The 26,630-nt window shown below is 38.0% G+C and overlaps 1 protein-coding gene across 3 annotated transcripts in view; it reads right to left on the reverse strand.

Annotated features, from left to right (window-relative positions):
• Taok1 (TAO kinase 1) overlaps window positions 1–26,630 on the reverse strand; it is a 105,247-nt gene that overhangs the window by 15,175 nt on the left and 63,442 nt on the right. For all 3 annotated transcript variants that reach the window (XR_009057452.1, XM_057776796.1, XM_057776797.1), the window contains 8 exons: window positions 25,144–25,311; window positions 24,224–24,427; window positions 20,571–20,705; window positions 14,522–14,758; window positions 11,447–11,575; window positions 9,960–10,163; window positions 4,857–5,096; window positions 441–653 (listed from right to left, as the gene is read on the reverse strand). Coding sequence is in view for 2 of the 3 variants with exons in the window: in XM_057776796.1 (XP_057632779.1) it covers window positions 441–653; window positions 4,857–5,096; window positions 9,960–10,163; window positions 11,447–11,575; window positions 14,522–14,758; window positions 20,571–20,705; window positions 24,224–24,427; window positions 25,144–25,311 (1,530 nt within the window). In the remaining variant the exon portion in view is untranslated. The remainder of the gene's footprint in view (window positions 1–440; window positions 654–4,856; window positions 5,097–9,959; window positions 10,164–11,446; window positions 11,576–14,521; window positions 14,759–20,570; window positions 20,706–24,223; window positions 24,428–25,143; window positions 25,312–26,630) is intronic.

The following is a 26,630-nucleotide window of genomic DNA, read 5'->3' on the forward strand; positions in this document are numbered from 1 at the left end:
TGTCTCGAAAAACCAAAAAGATGTACCTACACAACTGTCAATTTTACCTTCTGGTCTGTAAAGTCTAAAATATTATTTAGTCCTTTAAGAAAACACTTGGACAGTATTTTAGCTGTGTGCTCCAAGGTAACCATTTAGATTCCTGTACACAGAAGTATGTTTTACCTACAGTTTACTCATCTGATCATGATAAACTGTTGGAATCCACACCTGCAGAGGGCCTTTATAGGATCTTGTGTTTAAATGTATTAGTGAAATTCTATATACACCATGCTTTTTCTAAGCAATGCTAAGAATAGGAAGAATACGAATGACCACTATTTTTCCTGGGCTATTAAAGAGCTATCATTTCCAACTTATCTTTCAATTGCTAGGGTTTCATATAGGTTATAGAAAGAAAGGGGCAATAAATTTGTTTTGCTTAAATAAAGCAAACTCACAGCTTGTGTGGAGAGCATTTCATTAATGCTATGATCATACTGCTCAGCCAAGATGGCTAACTTCCGAGTCTGTTCCTCCTTGAGTCTTTTCAGAACAGCTTTGTGCTCACTCTTTGGTGTAGTCTCCAGTAAGTGGTTTCTTAATGCTTTGTACTGTCTGGTTTGAATTTTGCATGTATCCTGAAACTGCTTTTTTATCTGGAGTTCTTTAGACTGGAAAGAAAAAAATATTTTATTTATACACACATACACACACTGGAAAGAAAAAAATTTATACACACATGCACACACACAAAGACAGGAAGAAAATAGAGAATAAAACGACAAGGTAAGACGCTGCTTTTTGCACTTAACAAATATTCAAGTTATAAGCCTAAATTTCATCTCCTATATCAAATTATGGCAGTTATAAACACAAGGTAGAATTTTACCACGTATCTGAGGCACAAAACAAAGCATGTTTCTTTTATTTCCATGACAATCTCAGTTCTTTTTTTTTTTTTTTTTTTTTTTAATTTCCAAGACAGGATTTCTCTGTAGCTTTGGAGCCTGTCCTTAAACTAGCTCTTGTAGACCAGGTTGGCCTCGAACTCACAGAGATCCGCCTGCCTCTGCCTACCAACTGCTGGGATTAAAAGCGTATGCCGCCACCACCACCCGGCTTGATAATCTCAATTTGTTTTTTTTTTAAATATTTATTTATTATGTATACAATATTCTGTCTGCGTGTATGCTTATAGGTCAGAAGAGGGCACCAGACCTCATTACAGATGGTTGTGAGCCACCATGTGCAATGCCCTTAACCGCTGAGTCATCTCTCCAGCCCGATAATCTCAATTCTTAAGCACAATCTATAACAGATTCTATTTCCTATGGAATCTAAGTACCAAACTTTAGGCTGATTATTTAGTATGCAATAGTAAATGATCATTTCAACTGTCTTTTCTTTAAGACCATAAGCTAAAAAGAATCATAGTAATTCCCCCTGCCCTACAATACCCAGGGCATCATACACATCAGCAAACACACTACCATCAATTCACATTCCAACCCCTTTTAAAAATGCTTTATTTTGTAACAAGATCACGCTAAGATGACCAAGTTGTCCTTGAAATCCTCCTGTTTCAGCCCACCCAGTGTTGGAACTACAGGATGTACACATGGCTTACTTTATCTTTTCTATTTATTTATTTTTAGTTTTATGAAACAAGAGTTTCTTTGTGCAATCTTGGCTGTCCTGGAACTCACTTTGTAAACCGGGTAGGCCTTGAACTCACAGAGATCTCAGCCTGTCTCCCAATTACTGGGATTAAAGGCGTGTCAAACCACTGCTATAACTAAAATACTATAAGGTATGTTAGTTAGGTATGTTAGTTCAGCCTTTAAGTGAGAATATATTCACTTACTATACTTAACTGTAGGTTCTGACACAGCTAACACTACAGTTAAAAAATATTTTTACCATTATAAATAATGCCAGGTATAAATTAGTTAATTCAATATACATGACAAAAAAACAAATATAAACTCAAACTTAGCTGGGGATTAGTCTACAGAATGAGTTCCAGGACAGCCAAGGCTACAGAGAAACCCTGTCTCAAAAACCCAAAGATAGTGTGATAGATTCAAATTACAATTATTTCTACTCATATAATACCGCCAAAAAAGCTATTACCTGGAGAGCAGGTTGAGGAAACAGCACCCTTCTCTCACTAATCCTAGTCAACATATGTAAGTACCCAAACTGAAGTCTCGCCTCTAGCTCAGCAACTCATAGAAAACTACAAGTGGCACAGACAGGCAGGCGACAGAAAATTATTAGGATATGTTGATGGTAAACCAAACATTTTGTTGAAACTGACTAAGCAAATAAGAGAAATATAAGAGGAATTTTTTCTACCATACAAGAGGGAAACCTTACATTCATCTGTCATCAGAGGAAGGCATTCTACTTCACGTCTGAAGTAAGATGGTGAACCATTTTCCTCACTTTCATGTATTGCCCAGGAAAATCAGACTTTTTTTTTAAAAGCTCTCAAACTACAAAGGTTATATATAGGCAGAAAGGGTTCAAGTTGAATCAAGCCCTAGGAAAATATAGTCACATCAGAATTATGGTATGACTACAGAAAACAAATTAGGTGTCAGTTTGGTTCAGTTCAGGTTACTATTGGTTTTAAAGACATAATTTCAAAAACAAATACTGCTTTAAAACATCTTTGGAGGGGCTTACGATTGTGAGTCACTTAGTACAGTACTTGCTCAGCATGTACAAAACTCTGGGTTCAGTCCTTAACACTTGGTAACATGGAGCGTTGGCACATCCCAGCAATTCCATCAGCTTTAGACAATGGAACTCAAGGTCATCTTTGGCTACACGATGGGCCAGCTTATACTACATGAGACATCATCTTGAAAAATGACAAGAAAAAAAAAAAGAGGGGGAAGGAAAAAAAACACCTTTGGTGGGTATCTGAACTATATATATAGAAGAGAGAGAAGCAGACGATTCTCTCTCCATTATATAAATGTAGAAGTTCAAAAAGTCATGAATTTCAACTTTTTAAAACAATGGCAATGAACATAACTATTCTGTAAGTGTTGAGTGCTGGGGTACCATACTTTGCAGAAAAGGAATCTTTCAACAGCAAATACTTTGGGACCTGGAGCTTAGGGACATAAATTTTTTAAAAAATATTTATTTATTTATTATGTATACAATATTCTGTCTGTGTGTATGTCTGCAGGCCAGAAGAGGGCACCAGACCTCATTACAGATGGTTGTGTGAGCCACCATGTGGTTGCCGGGAATTGAACTCAAGACCTTAGGAAGAGCAGACAATGCTCTTAACCACTGAGCCATCTCTCCAGCCTCATAAGATTTTTTTAATGTGCAAACAAGTACAGATTAAATGAACTTCTATCACTGATGAAAACCTTAGAGTGAGTGCTTTTCGTTTGCTCGTTTATTGTTTTTTGAGACAGGATATCTCTGTGGAGCCCTGGCAGTCCTAGAACTCACTTTGGAGACCAGGCTGGCCTTGAGCTCACCGAAATCTGCCTTCCTCTGCCTCCAGAGTTCTGGGATTAAAGGTGTGTATGTCACTACCACCCAGCTTGTTTTGTATGTTTTAAAAGACCGATTCAATTTCTTCAAATATTCATTATAAATTATGAAATTTGAAAATTTTCTTAGGATTGTTAAGTGCCATTTAAGGACGACAAATGAATATTTTTTTTTATTTATTTATTATGTATACAATATTCTTTCTGCGTGTATGCCTGCAGGCCAGAAGAGGGCACCAGACCCCATTACAGATGGTTGTGAGCCACCATGTGGTTGCTGGGAATTGAACTCAGGACCTTTGGTTTTGATTTTCTTTTTTTTTTTTTTTTTTTTTTTGGTTTTTCGAGACAGGGTTTCTCTGTGGCTTTGGAGCCTGTCCTGGAACTAGCTCTGTAGACCAGGCTGGTCTCGAACTCACAGAGATCCGCCTGCCTCTGCCTCCCGAGTGCTGGGATTAAAGGCGTGCGCCACCATCGCCCGGCTGAACTCAGGACCTTTGGAAGAGCAGGCAATGCTCTTAACCACTGAGCCATTTCTCCAGCCCCAAATGAATATTTTGAAAAAAAAACCTTGGTGGGGTTTAGGAATGTAGGATAAGGGACGAGAGCAAACTTTTACATTAAATTTTTAAAAAATTATTTGATTTTTAATTATGAATGTTTTGCCTGCATGAATGTATGTGCACCATGTATGCCTGGGGCCTGGAAAGATCAAAAGACCAGAGTATTGGGTTCCCTGAACTAGAGATGGAGATGGTTATTAAGTACCGTATCAGTGCTGGGAATCAAACCCAGGTCCTCTGAAATAGCAACCACTGCTCTTAGTTGCTAAGACATCCCTTCAACTCCATTTTGGTATTTTTAAATTTTATATAAATCAACTGGGTGGTGGTGGCACACACCTTTAATCTCAGCACTTGAGGAGGCAGAGGCAGGCAGATCTCTGTGAGTTTGAGGCCAGCACGGTCTACATAGTGAGTTCCAGGACAACCAGAGCTTCATAGAAAGACCCTGTCTCTAAATACCGAAAATTTTATATAAATCATATTGACATGAAATTAAGAGTTCAAGACTGAGTTACTTAGAATAAAAAGAAACTAACAGATTAGTGTGTTGACCTGTAGACTATAATGTCAGCATCAGAGAGTGTGTATATTTAAAAAATACTGATGAAGAATTCCTACAGTAAAAAAATCTATTTCTTTGATATAAAGTATATAAGCAAAAACTGAAGCAACAGGCAGTCCATACAGGAAACAAGCAAGCATGCTAAAAATGAAAATGACTAAGTCAACTTGATCTCCCAATGACTAGACATACACCTTGTCAGGAAGCTTACACTAACAGTACCTTCAAACTCTTAGGCTGTTGTCGAACTTCCATAACATGTTTTCGCCTTAGTTCCCGTTCCCTTCGCTTATTATATTCCAGCTGGTTAGTGAGCTCAGTTTGATGTTGCAGTCTGATCAACTCACAGCGCATCTTTTGAATAGTGTTGAGGTGGCGAAACTCCAGTTCTTGCATGGATTCATGCTGTCGTAGCAGCATAGCATGTTCCAAGTCCTTCTGAGTCTGCCTTTTGTTTAACTCCTAAAATATAATTCAAAAGAAAAAGGTATAATTTGTAGCTTAAACATGGTGGAAGGCAAGGACCAACACTTGAAGTTGTGTTCTGGTCTCCACATGTAGACGTTGGCTGATATGTAGTTACACTCATAGGAGTGAGTGTGCATACAAACCCACTTATTAAAAACAAAGAAAAAACTAAACAAAACACAAACACAAAAAGTTGATGCAATTAACCCTTTGCTCCAATAGTGGCTACATAGTAAATACTAAGTTTCCATGCCTTTTTTTTTTAAAAAAATATTTATTTATTTATTATGTATACAATATTCTGTCTGTGCATATGCCTGCAGGTCAGAAGAGGGCACCAGATCTCATTACAAGTGGCTATGAGCCACCATGTGGTTGCTGGGAATTGAACTCAGGACCTCTGGAAGAGCAGTCAGTGCTCTTAACCTCTGAGCCATCTCTCCAGCCCCCGTTTCCATGCCTTTTGTGTTTGTGTGTACGAGTGCTGTTTGTATATAAAAAGAACTCTCCCTCCTATCATATCCTAGTTCTATTTCATAGATTTAATGAAGAGATAGGTTCTTTTTAATTTTATTATTTTTAAAAAAATATCAATCTAAATTCCCACTCCCTCTCCTCCTCCCAAAGAACTAAATTCTTAATCAAAAACTTCTCAGAATAATATGTAGCACATGGTGGTGAAGAATGAATGTTTTTCTTGCTGGGCATGGTGGCTCACACCTGTAATAGCAGAAGTACATTGTACTCTGAAGTCAAGTCCAATCTTGTCTACATATCAAGTTCCAGGTCAGTCAGGGCTACGGCAGACACTTTCAAAACTAAAATATAATAAAATAAAAGTAAAAATATTTGCTGGATGGTGGTGGCGTCTGCCTTTAATCCCAGCACTCCAGAAGCAGAGGCAGGCAGATCTCTGTGAGTTCGAAGCCAACATGGCCCAGGACAGCCAGAGCTGTTACACGAAGAAACCTTGTCTTAGAAAACCAATAATAAATAAATAGATTGAGAAATTTATTTCTTTAAAAATATTTTTTTCCAAATAAAAAGGGGAGCTGAAAAGATGATTCAGTGAAAAAAAGCACTTGATGTTCATGCAAAGGAGTTGGTTTCAGTTCCCAGCACCTACATAGTGGCTCACAGCTTCCTCCACTTTCAGGGCATCCACAGGTACTGCATACACATGGTGTACATACAGTCATATACACATGTACAAAAATGTTTTTTAAAAGTATGTGTAGGGGCTGGAGAGATGGCTCAGCGGTTAAGAGCATTGCCTGCTCTTCCAAAGGTCCTGAGTTCAATTCCCAGCAACCACATGGTGGCTCACAACCATCTGTAAAGAGGTCTGGCGTCCTCTTCTGGCCTTCAGGCATACACAGACAGAATATTGTATACATAATAAATAAATATTTAAAAAATAAATAAAAACATAAGACTGTTTAGACACCTTACTCTTAAAAAAAAAAAAGTATGTGTACCTATAGACACACAAATAATGTGAAAATCAATGACATCCACTATCCTGAAAACTCTCATCATTAGAGGTCAACAGCTTGTTGTAGATGTTTCTCAGTTGTATCTTATTTATTGGGATATAATCCATTATTAAAAACTCAACTGATTGAATAATATAGGGACAAAGCTTTATTTTCTTTATTTGACAATCTAATGCATATATGCCCAGACCAAAAATAAAAAAAGCCCTCTTGCCTCTCCCGCTCAAGTACTAGGATTACAAGTGTGTGCCATCACATCCAGAAAAAGACATTTTATTTTACTGAAAGCTACTACTTTGTAATACAATTTTCAACCATTTTTACATGACTTGTCATTTAAGCTGGTTCTCTTTATTTTGCTTTTACCAAAGGTAACAATGAAAGTCTAACTATGTTGCATCATATCATGCTACTATTTCTACAGGATAGAACTCCAAATATACAACTGATAAATTTCTCTCTCTCTCTCTCTCTCTCTCTCTCTCTCTCTCTCTCTCTCTCTCTCTCGCTCTCGCTCTCGCTCTCTCTCTCGCTCTCTCTCTCTCTCTGTCTGTCTGTCTGTCTGTCTGTCTGTCTTTTCTTGTTTGTTTGGTTTTTCGAGACAGGGTTTCTCTGTAGCTTTGGAGCCTGTCCTGGAACTAGCTCTGGTAGACCAGGCTGGCTGCCTCTGCCTCTGCCTCCTGAGTGCTGGGATTAAAGGCGTGCGCCACCACCGCCCAGCCAGAAAGTCATAGCTTTCTTAACCATTGAACCATTACATTACTCTAGTCACTCTGCATATTTTTAAAAGCTATAGTTCTGCCAGGTAATGGTAGAGTATGTCTTTGATCCCAGCATTTGGGAGGTAGAAGCAGGTGGACCTCTGAGTTTGAAGTCAGCCTTATCTACAGAGTGAGTTCCAGGACAGCTACATAGGAGAACAAAGAAAAACTCTATCTTGAAAGAGAACATTAAAAAGTTATAGTTCAGGGGGCTGGAGAGATGGCTCAGAGGTTAAGAGCAATGCCTGCTCTTCCAAAGGTCCTGAGTTCAATTCCCAGCAACCACATGGTGGCTCACAACCATCTGTATAGAGGTCTGGTGGCCTCTTCTGGCCAGCAGGCATACACACAGACAGAATACTGTATACATAATGAATAAATATTTAAAAAAAAAAAAAAGTTATAGTTCAATCATTTGCTCAAAGGATGGTACTAACAATGTTCTTTAACACCCTAAGCCTACATCTGACTGGATATTGTTTTCTCTTATTATCGATATATTTTTAAATTTAAATCTAATCAATGTAACTTTAAATTTTATTTCTTTTAATGATTATTTTATGTACACTGGTGTTTTGTCCACATGTGTGTCTGTGTGAAGGTATTAAACCCTCTGGAACTTTACAGAGAGCTGTGAGCTGACATGTGGATGATAGGAATTGAACCTACGTCCTCTCAAAGAGCAGCCAGTGCTCTTAATCCTGAGCCATCTCTCCAACCCCTTTTTTGTTTTTGATACAAGGTTTCACTATGCAGCCCCTGGCAGTTCTGGAACTCAAAGGTCTGCCTCCCTATACCTCCCAAGCAGAGTGCCAACATGCCTGGGTAAGTTCAAATACCCATAAATTTTTAAAACTTACCTTAATATAAATATAACTTAAGCGTGCTGGGTGTGGTATAATCACCTGGGAGCAGGTTCCTGGGACCAGAGACATCAGATCTCATTAAGAGATGGAATATAGACAGTTGTAAACCCCTTTGAGTGCTGGGAACTGAACTCACATCCCCCGCAAGAGCAGCCCCTAAATTTCTTCACTGAACACATTCTATGTCTTATCTATTTTAATCTATTCTTCGAAAGAAATTTATCTATGTTGACAGACACTCTAATAAAGAAGACAATTCTTTTCCTTCTCTCTCTCTCTCTCTCTCTCTCTCTCTCTCTCTCTCTCTCTCTCTCTCTCTCTCTCTTTCTTTCTTTCTGTTTGGCTGGTTTTTCAAGACAGGGTTTCTCTGTTTTGGAGCCTGTCCTGGAACTAGCTCTAGTAAACCAGGCTGGCTGCCTCTGCCTCCCAAGTGCTGGAATTAAAGGCTTGCGCCACCACTGCCCAGCCTTTTCTTTGGTTTTGTTTTTCGAGACAGGGTTCCTCTGTTTAGCTATAGCAGCCCTAAAATTCACTCTATAGACCAGGATGGCCTCAAGTTACAGAGATCCGCCTGCCTCTGCCTCCTGAGTGCATCACCACGCAAGACAAGGGGATAATTCTTAAAACAAGACTGGGGGTGGTGGCACAAACTTTTAATCCCAATGTTCTAGTAGCAGAGGCAGGTGGATCCCACCATCTTAATAGAAAAATGGGCTGTCAAAGTTGGCAAGATGTCTCAAAGGGTAAAATTGTCTGACTGTCAAGCCTTAAGTTCTCCAGGACCCACAAGACAGAAGGATACAACTAAATCCTGGGAGTAGTCCTCTGACCTCCATATACTCATGTGTCCACATCCAAAAATAAATAAGCAAAAGCATAAAAAAAAAAAAAAAAAAACCTTTCAACAACACTTGCCCAAGTAATAAATAACATGATTATTAAAAAGTGTTAAATGGTAATATATACCTCATGGTAGCTATTCCAAGTCAGAAAGGTAAAAGTTGCCAAATTAATTTTCTCATACTTAAAAACTAGTTTTTGTCAATCACATATTATCAATGAGTTATTTATTGAATGCTTACTATAGGGTAGACACTGGGGCATATAAAAAACTGAACAAAGTCTGTGACTTCATAAAGTCAGTTCTAATGAGGAATATAAATACACTGACTTCCAAAATGTGTTTTGCACGGGTTAGTATATAAGGGAGAAAAGCAGAGCCCTTTTAGAAGGAAGAGAAACTGCTAACAAGAGGAGGTTTTTCTTAGGTGCTATCACAGGGAAAGAAAGGTCTTGTGGACATTTGCACATCAATGACTCAAGTAAAGGGACATACATGTAGAAAAGCAGTGATTTGGAAGTGACTAAAAATTTTCAATTTTCTTCTTTTTATTTCGGTTTTTGAGACAGGGTTTCTCTGTTGCCCAGACTGTCCTGGAACTTGTTATATAGAACAGGCTGGCCTCAAACACAGAGTGCTGGGGCCTGGCTTACCAGGCCTGGCAAAAATTTTCAAATTTTACAAAGGTTTCACTGATAAAAAAAAAAAGTTTTACTGCAACAATCGGGAGATGAGGCAGGAGTTATCACACACAAGTTTAAAACCAGCTTGAACTCAATAATGAGTTTTAGGCTAACCTGGCCCATAGAGTATGACCTTGTCTTAAATGTTTTAATTTCCAGCACTGAATATATTTATCTATTTAAATTTCTATAGCATTCAAATGTACACACCTCCCTGACGAGGTCCTGTTCCAAGTTATGTCGACCAAGTAACATTCTTCTCTTGAAGCGGCGACATTCTAGCTCCAGATACTGCCTTTGACGTCGTAGAAGGTTAGCTTCTTCTTCTGCCTGGAAATGTTGTATATTCTCCTTCTGCTTTGAAAGCCACTCCTGCTTTTCTTTTTTAGGTGTGCTCTGGTTTTCATTCAGCTCCTGGAAACAAAATCAACCAAAAAAATTTAGCTAGATAAAAATTAACTACATGAATGTATAAGGTAACCTGGTACATTTAACCAGTAATGTTTTGAGTTTTGTTACTGTTATTACTATGTAGCCTAGGCTGCTCTTGAATTTACAATCCTCCTGCTTTAGCCTCCTTGGTGGTAGAATTATGTAGTTCTGCATCCTCATGACTAGCTATGATAAAATTTACTTACTTTTCACAATGAAGGGAACTTAATGTAGGGCCCTGGCCATGAAGGAAGCTACATCCCCAATCCATTACATGGTAAACTTAAAAGTAAGTGTTTTCTTTCTAACAAGAGCTCAGCTGACCTGGAAAAGTTAAGTAATTTGTTTCTATGTACATCATAATACACGAATAGCTTTAGTTTTTACACAACTTCATTTTTATGGTTCCTGACTTTAAAGCACAGAATGACTGGCTAATAAGTAAAACTTCAACAATCTTTCCAGGAAGAGACAGAATTGATTTCAAGTTAGAAAAGAAAAAAGACAAAAAATATACCTTAACAAGAATTAAGGATAGGGCTGGAGAGATGGTTCAGAGGTTAAGAGCTACTGAGTTCAATTCCCAGCAACCACATGGTGACTCACAACCATCTATAATGAGACCTGCTGCCAGCACCTTATATACAATAAACAAACAAATAAATCATAAAAAATTAAGAATAAAAGATTTAAGTATAATTTTAACTCCCCTGTTTTACAAGATTCTAAAAATTTCTTTAATGGAAAAACATTCATATTGGGCAAAACTGAAAATACAAACAACTAATCATATTACCCAAGAAGATAAACTAAGATGATAATTAATACTGGTAGATTTTTCATCAGACTCCTGAGTACAGGCTTACAGGTGAACAACACCATATCTATTTTTTATTTTACTTTAAGATTTATTTATTATGTATACAGTGTTCAGACTGCACACCAAAGGAGGGTACCAGATCTCATTATAGATGGTTGTGAGTCACCATGTGGTTGCTGGGAGTTGAACTCAATCTCTGGAAGAACAGTCAGTGCTCTTTACCTCTGAGTCATCTCTCTAGCCCCCAAAATATAATTTCTAGATTAAGGAAATGATTCTATATCACTCCTACTCAACTAGAAAACTTAAATAAACTATAGATTACAATTAATGCTTTCATGTAAGAAGATATTTACTTTGTGGCCACAAATAAAACTGCTAAGTACAGAACTATTAAACACAACTAATAGCAGAAAAACACAAGGAATTTTTGTAAAAGAGGTACCTCCTTAAGCTGCTCTTTTCGAAGTTTATATTCTCTTTTTTGGGACTCCAAAAAGCTATTCAGTTCTTTCTTCTGTTGAGCTTGAATGTGTTGCTGGAATTTTTTCTCCTCATTGGCCATCACTTTAGCCTATAAAGAATTTTTTTTTAAAAAAATGAATCAAATTAGTTAGGAAGATAAATTTAAAAGTCAGTTTAATATCCACCACCAAGAAAGAATACACAGTAGTAGTAGATAAGCAACAGAAGCATCAAAACACAAACAACAAAACAACCTAATCAGTTTATCCTTTTCAGTCTAATTTTAGAGATCAGTAGGGTGGATTTATTTTATTTTTAAATGTAGTTACAAAACCAAAATGTTTTTCTCACTTTATTGAAAAAGAAAATAACATTCTGCCTGGTGGTGGTGGCACACGCCTTTAATCCCAGCACTTGGGAGGCAGAGGCAGGCGGATCTCTGTGAGTTTGAGGCCAGCCTGGTCTATACAGAGTGAGTTTGAAGGCAGCCAGGGCTGTTACACAGAGGAAACCCTGTCTCAGGAGGGGGGAATATGAGGGAGAGAAACAGAAACAAAAATAAATATGAAAAACTCCAAAACAGCCGGGCGGTGGTGGCGCACGCCTTTAATCCCAGCACTGGGGAGGCAGAGGCAGGCGGATCTCTGTGAGTTCGAGACCAGCCTGGTCTACAAGAGCTAGTTCCAGGACAGGCTCCAAAACCACAGGGAAATCCTGTCTCGAAAAACCAAAAAAAAAAAAACACTCCAAAACAAACAAACAAAACCCATATAGTCCCTTCAAGAAATAAAAACAGCCAGGCGGTGGTGGCGCACGCCTTTAATCCAAGCACTGGGGAGGCAGAGGCAGGCGGATCTCTGTGAGTTCGAGACCAGCCTGGTCTACAAGAGCTAGTTCCAGGACAGGCTCCAAAACCACAGGGAAATCCTGTCTCGAAAAACCAAAAAAAAAAACAAAAACAAACAAACAAAAAACCTCCAAAACAAACAAACAAAACCCATATAGTCCCTTCAAGAAATAAAAACAGCCAGGCGGTGGTGGCGCACGCCTTTAATCCCAGCACTGGGGAGGCAGAGGCAGGCGGATCTCTGTGAGTTCGAGACCAGCCTGGTCTACAAGAGCTAGTTCCAGGACAGGCTCCAAAACCACAGGGAAATCCTGTCTCGAAAAACCAAAAAAAAAAACAAAAACAAAAAAAAAAAAAAACTCCAAAACAAACAAACAAAACCCATATAGTCCCTTCAAGAAATAAAAACAGCCAGGCGGTGGTGGCGCACGCCTTTAATCCCAGCACTGGGGAGGCAGAGGCAGGCGGATCTCTGTGAGTTCGAGACCAGCCTGGTCTACAAGAGCTAGTTCCAGGACAGGCTCCAAAACCACAGAGAAACCCTGTCTCGAAAAACCAAAAAAAAAAAAAAAAAAAAAAACATATTTATCTTCAAACATAAATAAATAGTTTAATAAATATTTTTAATTACATGTGTATGTGTCTGCGTATAGAGATATGTGGAGGTGCCTGCCGAGGTCAGAGAAATAAGCTCCTCCTAATGCTGGGATTACAGGCGTTGTGAACTACCTGATGTGTGAGCTGGAAATTCAACTCAGGATCCCTGAAGTATGTGCTCTTTAATGCTGAGCCATCTCTCAGTCCTCTACCAAGCTTTTTTAGCTGAGTTAATTAATTTATATTTTTAAAAAATATTTATTTATTTATTTATTTATTTATTTATTATGGATACAATATTCTGTCTGTGTGTCTGCAGGCCAGAAGAGGGCACCAGACCTCATTACATATGGTTGTGAGCCACCATGTGGTTGCCGGGAATTGAACTCAGGACCTTTGGAAGAGCAGGCAATGCTCTTAACCACTGAGCCATCTCTCCAGCCCCAGCAGAGTTAATTTATATATTTAAAAATGAGATACATTCATTTTCAAATTAGATCCTTACCTGTAATTCCTATTAAAGTGAATGTTAAATATTACATATGTGTTAAATATAATTTGGGTGGAGTGTGCACTGTTTTGAGCTTGCATATGTGAGTGTGTAAAAGTGGAGGCCAGAGGTTGATTCTAGGTGTATTCCATAGTTTATGAGAGTCTCACTGAACTAAGAGCCCATCAATTCAGCTATAATGTTCAGCTGTAACATTCTGTCGCAGTCATTCTCTTTTCTAGGCTGTACCTTAAACTTTTTTTGTTGTTGTTCTTACAGTGCTACAAAAAACCTTGAGCTTGTACATTCTAGGGAAGCACCGTATCATCTCCTCTAGCTTTCCTTCAACTTTCAATACTGTCTTTGTCTCACAAATATGCTGGGGGTTACAGTTATGTGCAATAACACCTGGCCTAACCAAGTTTACTTATTTATTTAAAGATAGGTCTTACTGTGTTGCACTGGCTAGATGATTAGCTGAGCTCAAAGTCACAGGGAGCCATCTCCTCCACCTGCCAAGTGCTGAGATTAAAGGCATACACCAACACAACTAGCCCGCACAATTATTTATTTGTCTGCTTTTGTTGTTGTTTTTTTTTTTTTATTTTTGGAGACACAGCGTTTCTCTGTAGCTTTGGAGCCTGTCCTGGAACTAGCTCTATGACCATCAGCACACAGAACTACTACATGAAAATAAAACACACCCAATTTTCAGATTCAGAGTGCACAGATTAATTTACAGAACTAAGAAGAGAAAAAAAAAACATACAGGCCAGGCGTTGGTGGCGCACGCCTTTAATCCCAGCACTCGGGAGGCAGAGGCAGGCGGATCTCTGAGTTCGAGACAAGCCTGGTCTACAGAGCTAGTTCCAGGACAGGCTCCAAAGCCACAGAGAAACCCTGTCTTGAAAAACCAAAAAAAAAAAAAAAAAAAAAAATACAGGAACCATTTTTGTTTTTTAAACAGAAAGCTTTATACAAGTTGTGTAAGTGCTTCTCTTTCATGGGTCAAGTCAATTTACTTAGTTCTTAGGGTTATATACTTTAAACATCAAAATGCTGACCCAAATCATTCAGAGATGGATGGACACAGTCTAAAAGAAATAAATAATATTAGTCACCTCTTTTTCCATAGCAGCTTGGTGTTTCTTGATAAGTTTCTCCATTTCTGCAGCAAAATTGTTACGCTGAGTTTCAAGGTCTTTGTCTAATCTGAGACGATGTTCATCCATCTCTGCCTTTAGTTTATTTTCCAGAGTCATCAGCTGCTTTTGATGCTGCCGCCTCATCCTCTTATAACCAGACATCTGTTCTCTAAGTTCAGAGTCCTGTTCGTGCTCTTGCATCTGTCTTGTAACCTAGACACAAAATTAAGAAAAAAAGACCAAGTAAAACATTTTCCCCCCACAAGAATTTAGAAAGCTGGGCATTGAGACACAGGTCTATAATCCTAGCGTTTGCTTGGCTGAGAAAAGGAATTGCCAAGAGTACAAGTCCAGATTGGTAGTATATATACATAATGAGTCTAAGGCCAAGTCAAATCTTTTATGTCATAAGACCCTATTTCTACTAAACAAAATAACAGTGATAAAGCATTTAGAACATTTCTATTACTTGAAGAGGTATTTAACCTAAGAAATGCCATTAAAATTTACAATTAAATATCTAGCAGATCTTTTAAAGAAATAGGCTGAAGAGATGGCTCAGAGGTTAAGAGCACTATTTGCTCTTCCAGTGGACCTTGGTTCAATTTCCAGCACCCACATGGCAGCTCACAACTGTCTTTAACACCAGGGGACCCAACACCAGAAAAAAGAAAGAAAAAAAGAAATAGACAAGCTGACTCTAAAACTTATATGAAAATATACAGTATCTAGATTAGCAAAATATTACTGAGGAAAATAAAACAGTAAAATGTGCATTATACTAATCAAGAAGATATCATGGTACTAGCATAAGGCTAAGATAAGCAGATCAAGAAACAAAACCAGGCTTAGTGACACATGCCCTTAAACCCAGAAAGTGGGAGGCAAAAGTAGGTGTATCTCTATGAGTACAAGGTTAGCCTGGTCTACAGAGTCAGTTTCAGGACAGCCAGGTCTACACAAAGAAACCCTGTCTTGAAAAAAACAAAAACAAAAAGACGGGCATGGGGGCACACACCTATAACCTTCGCACTTTCGAGGCAGATGCAAAACTGAAAGAAAAACAAAAAATAAAGAAAAAGACACCAACAAAAGTTAGAAACATCTATATACAAAGGTGTATGCCTATAGCCTCAACTACTTGAAAAATCTGAAGTGGAAGATCACTTATCCTAAAGAGTTCAAGCCTAGGCTGAGCAAGAGATTGAATCGCCATCTAAAAAACTAACCAACAACAAAAAACAAACCAGGTAGAAATGAACAAGATGGAACTAAAGCGATAGCTGTGAGCTGTCATGTGGTTGCTGGTAATTGAATCTTGGCCCTCTAGAAGAGCAGACTCTTAAATGATGAGCCACCTCTTCTCTCCAAGAAAAGTGGTTTTTAACAAACTATAAAAACAATTGGTTTGTCAGGCAGTGAGGGCGCACGCCTTTAATCCCAGCACTAGAGAAGCAGAGGCAGGCAGATCTCTGTGAGTTCAAGGCCAGCCTGGTCTACAAGAGCTAGTTCCAGGACAGGCTCCAAAAGATAGAGAAACCCTGTCTCAAAAATCCAAACAAACAAACACCCAGGCTGGAGAGATGGCTCAGTGGTTAAGAGCATTGCCTGCTCTTCCAAAGGTTCTGAGTTCAATTCCCAGCAACCACATGTACAACCATCTGGTTACAACCATCTGTAATGAGGGCTGGTGCGCTCTTCTGGCCTGCAGACACACACACTGACAGAATATTGTATACATAATAAATAAATAAATAAATAAATATTTTTTAAAAAAAAAAAACTGGTTCTAAACACAGAAAAAAAATTATCCTTACCCTTTTTATCATTATTTCCATTTAAAAAAAAAATAGAGGAAAAGGAATGCTAAATAAGCAAGGGAAATGGAATTAAATTCCAGAACACATGTAAAAAAAAAAGCCTGGCATAGTAGAGTATTCCTATAATCTGAGTACTAAGGAAGCAAAGGCAGGAGGATCCCTGAAGCTTATTAGGTCTTGAATCTAGTCAAATTGACAAACTATGGGTTCTAGTGATAGATCCTGCTTCAAAAACAAACCCACAAGGATCATTTGGGGTAAATATAAAATAAATATAAATTTTTTTTTGCAAGGCAAAAAAAAAAAAAAAAAAAAAAAGCCGGGCGGTGGTGGCGCACGCCTTTAATCCCAGCACTTGGGAGGCAGAGGTAGGTGGATCTCTGTGAGTTCGAGACCAGCCTGGTCTACAAGAGCTAGTTCCAGGACAGGCTCCAAAGCCACAGAGAAACCCTATCTCGAAAAACCAAAAAAAAAAAAAAAAAAAAAAAAAAAACCCAGATTTTCTGGACAACCAATTGTTTTAGAATTCTTTATTTTCCAAGATTTATTTTAATAAAAAATAATCTAGTTTATGAATGAGTGTTTTACCTGTATGTGTGTCTGTGCATAGGATTCAGTGCCCTGAGAGGCCAGAAGAGGCATTTTATCCTCTAGAACTTGAGTGCCATATTTCCAATCTCTATTGTAACTTTTTAAAATTATGCGTGTGGGGAGAGGGTATGTGTGTGTTGGTGCAGGTGTTCAAGGAGACCAGAGGTGTGAGCCAGAGTTACTGTCAGTTGTGAGCTACCTGACAGGGTGCTGGGAACCAAAGTCTAGTCTTCTGCAAGGTCAGTACACAGTCTTAAATGCTGTTAACATCTACCTTTAAATAATTCACAAGTATTTCTTGGGCCGGTCAAAAACACCAAAACACTGACCATAAAGAAAAGATAAAGATGTGTGTGTGTGTGTGTGTGTGTATGTATAATTTTAAAACTGAAATAAAAATTTTCACATTTACTTATTTTAGGTATGTGTTTAGGTGAGTACATGTCACAGCATGGTCACAGAGGGTGGAAAACAACCACGTGGGCTCCAGGATCAAACTCAAGTTGTCAAGTTTGACAGCAAGTGCTCTTTTACCAATGCATGAGGATAAAAAGAACTTTCTGAGATGACAGAAATTTGACATCTTATTTTGTACAAGGACTAACATAAGTAAAGCATATATAATTATATAAATTTCAAACTGAGTATGCAAAATCTGTGTAATTTATGTACAAAGGCAGAAGGTAGATTAAATTATACAATTATTATACTTATAATGAATGAGTATAGCTATATTTATTTGTGCAAAAATACCAACACACTTTCAAGATAATCTACTTGAAATAAACAGAGTAACTGTTTAAGGATATAAATATTTTCTAGATTTTTCTTCTTTCTAGGTTTATTATTTTATGTCTATAGCATTTTGTCTCAATGTGTATATCTGGTGTCTGTGGAAGCAAGGGTCCTGGATCCCCTGGAATTTGAATTACAGATGGTTGTAGGTGCTGTGAATTATAGGTGCTCTTCCTTGGGAAGAGCAGGTAGTGCTTTTAACTGCTAAGGCATTTCTCCAGACCTTTCAAATTTTTTTTTTTTTGGTTTTTCAAGACAGGGTTTCTCTGTGGATTTGGAGCCTGTCCTGGAACTAGCTCTTGTAGACCAGGCTGGTCTCGAACTCACAGAGATCTGCCTGCCTCTGCCTCCCGAGTGCTGGGATTAAAGGCGTGCGCCACCACCGCCCGGCTCAAATTTTTTATTAAACTGACAAAAATATCTTTAGCTAATTCGAGGAAGTCAAAACTCAGGAAGTGTAAAAGGAGACTGTACGTTGGTTTCCCAGAGGGGAATCCCCACATCAAGGAAGGAAGAAACTGACATTTAATGTGTGTGAGGTCATAAATTGGTTTTCCCTTGTATTTGAGCCTTCTCTACATATCTGCCATAACAGTCATGAAAAATAACAATTTTTGTCATCTCTATATAAAGTGTTATTTATACCCTACGCAGTTATCAGATTTAAATGAAAAATTATGTTCTTTGTATGTCTCTGTACATGTGTGCACATACACAGGACAGAGGCCAAGGTCATGTGTCCTTCTTAATGGTTATGCACCTAATCTTTTAAAAATAAATTTTAATGTTTTACTATATTTATTTATTCAGTGTGTGGGAGGCATGCCATGGTGTTTGTGTTGAGGTCAGAGCACAGCTTGCAGAAGTTAGTTCTCTCATTCCACTATGTGGGTACTAGTAATAGAACTCAGATTGTCAGGCTTGAAGGCAATTTTCTTTCCTGGCCCCATTTTACCTTTTTTATTTTTTTTTTTGGGACAGTCTCTCATTGAACTTCTAGCTTTTCTGATTCAGATAGACAAGGTGGCTGTTGAGCTTCCGGGATCTGGACATCCTCACTTCTTAGTACTATTATTACAGATGTGTGTTGCCATAGCTGGCTTTTTTTTTTTTTTTTTTTTTTTTTTTTTTTTTTGGATTTTCGAGACAGGGTTTCTCCTTAGCTTTTGGTTCCTGTCCTAGAACTTGCTCTTGTAGACCAGGCTGAACTCGAACTCACAGAGATCCGCCTGCCTCTGCCTCCCGAGTGCTGGGATTAAAGGCGTGCGCCACCACCGCCCGGCCATAGCTGGCTTTTTACATGTGTGCTGGGGATCCAACTCAGGCTATTGTTTTCTTTTTCAGACAGGGCTTCTCTGTGTAGCCCCAGCTGTTCTGGAAGTAGCTCTGTAAACCAGGCTGGCCTTGAACTCAAAAGATCCACCTGCTTCTGCCTTCCAAGTGTTGGGGATAAAGGCATGTACCACCACCACCCAGCTAACTCATGTTCTTATGCTCATGTTGCAAACACTTTATTAACTGAGTCTTCTTCCTAGAACCACAAACACTATGTTCTTGACTGCACATCATATAGTTTCATGGCCATATAGCACCATGAGACTGGCAAACCAGACAACTCAGAAAGCTTTATTTTGATGTGTGGTGTTTGGGATAAAGGTTTGGAGTAAATGATTTAAGTGCTCTACTATTGATGTAAATTGTCAACCCTTGCTTTGTTTTGTTTTCTTCAGACAAGGTCTCAACTAGGTAGCTCAGATTGGTCTTGAACTCGAGATCCTTCTCTATCGATCTTTTAAGTGCTAGAATTACAGGCATATGCCACTATGCTATATATATTCTCTTTTGTTGTTGTTTCTGCCTGCCTCTGCCTTCTGAGATTAAAGGCATGCACCACCACAGCCCAGCAGTCATGCTATATATTCTAATAACATAATCATGATGTCTTTATGTACTTTCCTTTTAACTTGAGAATCCTTTACTATGCTTTGCTCTACAGGGTCTCACTGTGCGCCATGGCTGGGCTATTTACCATGCTGGTCTCAAACTCACAGAGATCCACCTGCCTCAGACATCTGAATGCTGGGATTAAAGACATGTACCACAACTGGTTACTTTTAAAATCTCTTACAATTTTATGTATTTTTTACCAGTGGGGATCTTTGGAGGAAGAGTGAGACTATCAAAGCAATCATGTTTATGACTTTGGCCAGTATCCCAAGAAACAGAAAAGGAAATATTATACTTTTTTAGTTAGAACTCAAAAAAGTGGACAGGCTTAGCAATGAAGACCTGCAAGCACGGCTGGAACATGATTTTAAATGTTCCATAATATGTTTGTAATGGAAAAATATCCATATTCATTGTTTTTTTTGGAAAACAGAAATTACATTTAGAGCATAGTAATACAATCAACTGCAATTTTCAACAGTTCCTTCTGTTTGGCAACTCTAGCCATATATCTTGAACAAAGTTTGTGCTAACACATCTGAAATGTTAATTTTATGCAGCAATACACTGATTCTCTTCTCTGTGACTAAAACCTAACAACTTGATACTGCTTAAAAAAAGTATTAAAATTTATTTGAATGCCTGTTTAATTAGTATTTTGTAGGTCTCTTACACATTCTAAAATATTTACTACATGAATAAATATCAATACATTACTAGTTCAATATTTCTTAGAGTGCTTTCTTCTAACAGGGAAATTAAACACTGAATGTTTTACAAAATAAATACCAAAGAAATAAGAAAGTTAAATATATTTGAGTCGATACTACCAACATAACAAAGATACTCTTTTTGAACAGGCGAATACATACCAGTGATGCCGTTCGTATGGTTGCAAAGTGTTCTCTATTACGATAATGTGATTTGTGACGGGACACTTGAGGTGGAGACTGTGGATCTGATGCTCTTGTTCTAGGATCTCCTTCTTCTCTATAATTTTCCTCCTCCTTAATAGAGAAAGAGAGTGATAGAGAAAATATTTTGTAAAGTGAATCTTTTTTTGAGGTTTCAAGGAAAAGACTAAAGACAATTTTAATCAATAATTTCAAAGAAACACAATTTTACAAAGCAGAAAGAGAAACTAGAAATATTATTATTGTCAACACAAACTGAGTTAGCTGAAATTACTTCCATAGTGTGTGAAAAAGTACAGATTCAACAAACGAAATATACAGTTTTATATTCTATATATTATATATCAACCGAAAAGCCTGAGCTGGAGAGATTGCTCAGTGGTAAACAGCAATTCTTGCACAGGACCCAAGTTTAATTCCCAGCACACATCGGGCAGCTTATAAACACCTTTGACTCCAGCTTCAGGGGATCTGACACCTCTGGCAACTCTACTCATTTGTATGTACCCCACATATACACATATTTTAAAATAAAAGTAAAACTGAAAAGCTTTAATGTAACTTAAAAACAAAATAGTATAGCATGTAATCAATGTTTCAAATGATGGTGATTAAAAAATTAAATACTTGTGAGTTTTATAAATAATGCAGTGTAATACTATTTTGTTGTGTTTTGATGATAGACATGTCAAACTATAAGTTTAAGATTATATTTATAATATTTCTGTCATTTGTCTAAAATAAACAATTTTAAGAGATGCACCACAGCCACATAGCAATTAATGTTTTTTAAGATTTATTTTCATTTATCTTTTAAAATGTATTAATTTTTATTTTATGTGCCTACATGTATGTCTGTGTAAGGGTGCCAGATACCCTGTAGACAGTTGTGAGCTGCCATGTGGTTGCTGGGAACTCAGGATCTTTGGAAGAGCAGCCAGTGCTCTTAACGGCTGAGACATCTCTTCAGCCCCAGTAAGATCTCTTTTAAGTTCCAGGTCAGCCAAGGCCACATAGCCAAACCTTGTCTTTACAAAAAAGAAGTTAACAATTTTTCCTTTGGCCATTACAATTGGCACCAATTACATTTTCAATGTTATAAATCTATCAACACTTATATATCATATATCACCTCAAATAGAAACTTTCTTTCTTTCTTTCTTTTTTTTTTTTTTTTTCATTTTTCGAGACAGGGTTTCTCTGTACCTTTGGAGCCTATCCTGGAACTAGCTCTTGTAGACCAGGCTGGCCTTGAACTCAAGAGATCCACCTGCCTCTGCCTCCCCTCCCAAGTGCTGGGATTAAAGGCGTGTGCACCACGTTGTCTCCCTCCAATGGAGATACTGAAACGAAACTTTTGATCTGCAAACCAGCCGCAATTAAATATTTTCCTTTATCAGAGTTCCCCTGATCTTGGTGTCTCTTCACAGCAATAAAACCCTAAATAAATACACATACACACTATAAATTCTTTATTCACCCATTTGTTGGTAGGCATATGGTTGTTCCCACTTCTTAGTAATTGTGTCTAATAACTTCTAGATAAAACCACAGCTTTAAAAATTAAAAAGATCAAAATAAAATTTAAAAGATCATTCTCAGATGGAGGGGCAGGAGGACTGCTGTAAGTTTAAGATCAGTCAGGACTATGCAGCAAAACTCAGTCTTTAAAAACCCAGAAAACTTAAGAACATGTTTTTGTTGCTGTTGTTGTTCAAGGTTTCTCTGTTTAACAGCCCTAGTTGTCTTGGAACTTGTTTTGTAGACCATGCTGGCCTCAATCTCACAGAGATCCACCTTCCTCTGCCTCCACAGTACTAGGATTAAAGGTGTGAGCCACTACTGTTTGTTAGAACATTTCTATATGAAGTTCTCCTGCCAAGAGTTACCTGACTTGTCTTTTTTTCCTAGTATTGAGAATTGAATCAAAGATGACCAACCCAGTCTGCTTTGAACTGAATTCAGGGTCACATGTATGGTAGGACAGCACTCTACCACATTCAATTTACACTTAAAACTGCAAAGGAGAAGAGATCTTACTTCTAAGCTAAGGTAGAGAGAGTGATCAAAGAAAAGGGTTCAATCTGGGGCCTCGACATGTGGAAACATACCAACATGACATGCACAAAAAATTCAGCAGAGAATATAGCAAACACTGACATTTACTAAATCCTAAACTTGCAAATTTATTGTTGTATTTTAAATATAAAAGTGGATACTGATATGCAGTGGTGAAACATACCTTTAATCCCAGCACTCAAGAGGCAGAGACAAGCAGATTTCTATGAGTTCAAAGACCATCCTGGTCTACACAGTTCTGTAACAGCAAGGGTGGTCACAGAAATCCTGTCTCAAAAAAAAGGGGGGGATAGGGGGGTAGGGGGGTGGGGGGGTGGGAGGAATACTACAGAAGTTGCTTCCGGCTCATTATTTATAATCAACTATTAAAAAAATTAAATTTAAAAGAAAATCAACTATTTCATTTTTTTTTCTTTTTCTTTTGAATTTTCAAGACAGGGTTTCTCTGTAGTTTTTGGTGCCTGTCCTGGAATTAGCTCTTGTAGACCAGGTTGGCCTCAAACTCACTGAGATCCACCTGTCTCTGCCTCCCTGAGTGCTGGAATTAAAGGCGTGTGCCACCGCCACCCAGCAACTATTTTATTTTCTAATTGCTACTATTCATAATTTCATAAATTTCAAATATATATTCTTGCTATTCCCAAATATTTCAACCATAGGTTATGTGATATATTTTTTTTCATTCTAAAATAGTTTCATGTCTTTTTGTATGTCAAAACAGCAATTTCCCAAATTCAGGTAACAGATTAACACTTCAGACCATTGCTTTGGAAAACAAAAATGATCTAAAGTCTGCTTTTCTGGGCATGGGTGGGAGGATGTTGTCCTCTATGTAACCATGATTTAAAGATTTTGTTTGTGTGCATGAATATGCACATACACAATTATCTTTACATTTTGAATGCAGATGTCCATGGAGTACAGAAGAGGGCATTATATCCCTGGGACCTGCGACACAGTTGCTTGTTGTGGATGCAGAGAAACAAACTCAGTCCTCTGAAAAAGCAACAAATGATCTTAATCACTGAGCCAGCTCTCTAGCATACACGAACTGTGGGTTTGTTTGTTTGTTTATTATGTATACAACATTCCTTCCATGTATGCTTGCATGCCAGAAGAGGGCACCAGATCTCATTATAGATGGCTGTGAGCCACCATGTGGTTGCTGGGAATTGAACTCAGGACCTCTGGAAGAACAATCAGTGCTCTTAACCTCTGAGCCATCTCTCCAGCCCTCTTTTTTCCTTTTTGAAAGGACAGTGGTGATGGTGATGAAACACAGAGTCACATATAGCCAGCCTCAAATTTACTGTGTAGCTGAGGCAGCCCTTGAATTCCTGATTCTTCCAAGTGCTGGGATTCAGGTGTGTGCCATCACACCCAGATTCTAAATTTCTTAAACTTCAAAAAAAAAAAAAAAAAAAAAAAAAAAAAACCTCTTGAATTAATCAGTCAAAGAAAATGATGGATCAAAGTTGAGGTGGGTTTTTTTTGTTGTTGTTTTTCTCCCCCCAGGAAAAGGCAATACTCACAGGTTTTAAGTGGATGACAGAACTATTAGACATCACTGTATGGTCTCCCTCCATCATGTCAAGCTCACTCTTGTCATCCGAGGCATCTGGAAGACTGTTAACACTGCTGCTTTGGCTGCTGGCACTGATAGACATACTGGGAATAGACTGATTACTTCCAACACTATTCACTGTTCCTGTCCGGCCAACACCATGATCTTGCTCCTAAAGGAAAAGAGCATTAAATTACAATATCCAAATCTTTTCTCAATTATAGATTAAAGGAGAAGAGAAGCCTGATGAACACAAACAGGTTTCTTTAATAAAAGACTTTTTTTTTGGTTTTTCGAGACAGGGTTTCTCTGTAGCTTTGGAGCCTGTCCTGGAACTAGCTCTTGTAGACCAGGCTGGCCTCGAACTCACAAAGATCCACTTGCCTCTGCCTCCCAAGTGCTGGGATTAAAGGCATGGGCCACCATCACCTGGCAATAAAAGACTTCTTGTATCCTTTACTATACAATATAAAGGGTTTGATAGAAAGTATATAGTAACAAGATTTCTTTTTTTTTTTTTTTTTTGAGCTAAAGATCAAACCCAGGATCCAACTGCTCTACAAATGAGATAAATCCCATACCCCTAAATAACATTAAAGACCTTTGTTCATAACTAGAATTTCAGAGCATCAATGATAAGAGCACAATGTACTGTAACCAGGGATATAAAAAGTATGTTTGGCTGAACAAGTAGTGTAAGAAATCAATAATACACGCCTTTAATCCCAGCACTCGGGAGGCAGAGGCAGGCGGATGTCTGTGAGTTCGAGACCAGCCTGGTCTACAGAGCTAGTTCCAGGACAGGCTCCAAAGCCACAGAGAAACCCTGTCTCGAAAAACCAAAAAGAAATCAATAATAAACCCAACTAAAAATTTGGGCAATCATACCTCCTCTTCTTCCTGTGCTTCTACCGCTGGTCCATTATGTGCCTCCTGGAAAAGAAGTTTCTTCATCTTTCGATACTGCAGATTGTCCAGCTCTCTTACTGCATCCTTTGTCCTTTGAATGAGATCTATTAACACTGTTTCCGGGCGCTCTCGAAGAACAAACATGTGCTGGAAGAGCAGAAAATTAAAAAAAAAAAAAAAAAAGTTACTTTTTTTCCTAATTAGTTCAATATATTCCTTTTTAATCTACAGTTATTACCCTATGATACACAATTCATACAATCTATAGCTATCTAATTCTATTACATCTATGACTCTGATGACTCTGATACTTAGAAAGTAGTAATTTCCACATTCAACTTGTACCTTCATAAATACTCTTGAATAAAATCCTCATCATGATATATTTAGTTGGCCAATGAAAATACAGTTGAAATTATCAAAGCTAATAAATTCTAAAAAAAAAAAAATCCATGCTTGATTCAACTAGGAAAATTTACTATCAAAAAATTAAGTAGTAAGAACTTAGACATTATGGATTTCTTTTTCTTGTGACAGTCAAATGCTGGCTTTGAACTCATGATCCTCCTTGTGCTGAATTACAGGCTTAAACAGCCATGCCCAGACTATTAAAATGTGTTGCTAGTGTGAGTGCTCAGTTGGCCAAGCTTTTATTTCTGAGAACATAGGTGAGCTTATTCCCTGGAACTACAAAAGCAGTATGGAAAATTTTTACTGTTTTTCTATATGTGATTGAACAATATTATCAAATGTATGTATGTATATTTGTTGTAGTTTAATTTAGCTGACATGTGTAGGTGAAAAAATTATGTAAAAATAGTTCATATAGAGGACCGGAGAGATGGCTCAGTGGTTAAGAGCAGTGGCTGCTCTTCAAGAGGACCCAGGATCAATTCTCAGCACTCACGTGGCAGCTCATATCTGCCTATAACTCCAATTCCAGGGGATCTGACACCCTCACACAAACATACATGCAGGCAAAACAGAACTGCACATATAAATAAATAAAGTTTATATAAATCTTGTGGAAACAACTAGCTAGAGTCAAATGCTCATTACTGCCTTGTCAAGATGCAATATTATTTATTTATTCATTCATTTTCTCAGACACTTTTTTTTTTTTTTTTGGTTTTTTGAGACAGGGTTTCTCTGTAGCTTTGGTGCCTGTCCTGGAACTAGCTCTTGTAGACCAGGCTGGTCTCGAACTCACAGAGATCCGCCTGCCTCTGCCTCCCGAGTGCTGGGATTAAAGGTGTGCGCCACCACTGCCCTGTGTTTCTCAGACACTTTTAACCCCTGTACTGGGAAGGCAAACAGGAGAATCTTTGAGAGTTCAAGGTCAGTCTGGTCTATATATTGCGTTCTATACCAGACAAAGCATGATGAGACCTTGGGGAGGGAAGGAGAGAGGGAGAGAGAGAGAGAAACCAAAAAGCAAAAAAAAAAAACCACTATTAAAATCAGTA

Source organism: Chionomys nivalis, chromosome 7 (assembly GCF_950005125.1).
Source record: "Chionomys nivalis chromosome 7, mChiNiv1.1, whole genome shotgun sequence".
Classification (NCBI taxonomy): domain Eukaryota; kingdom Metazoa; phylum Chordata; class Mammalia; order Rodentia; family Cricetidae; genus Chionomys; species Chionomys nivalis.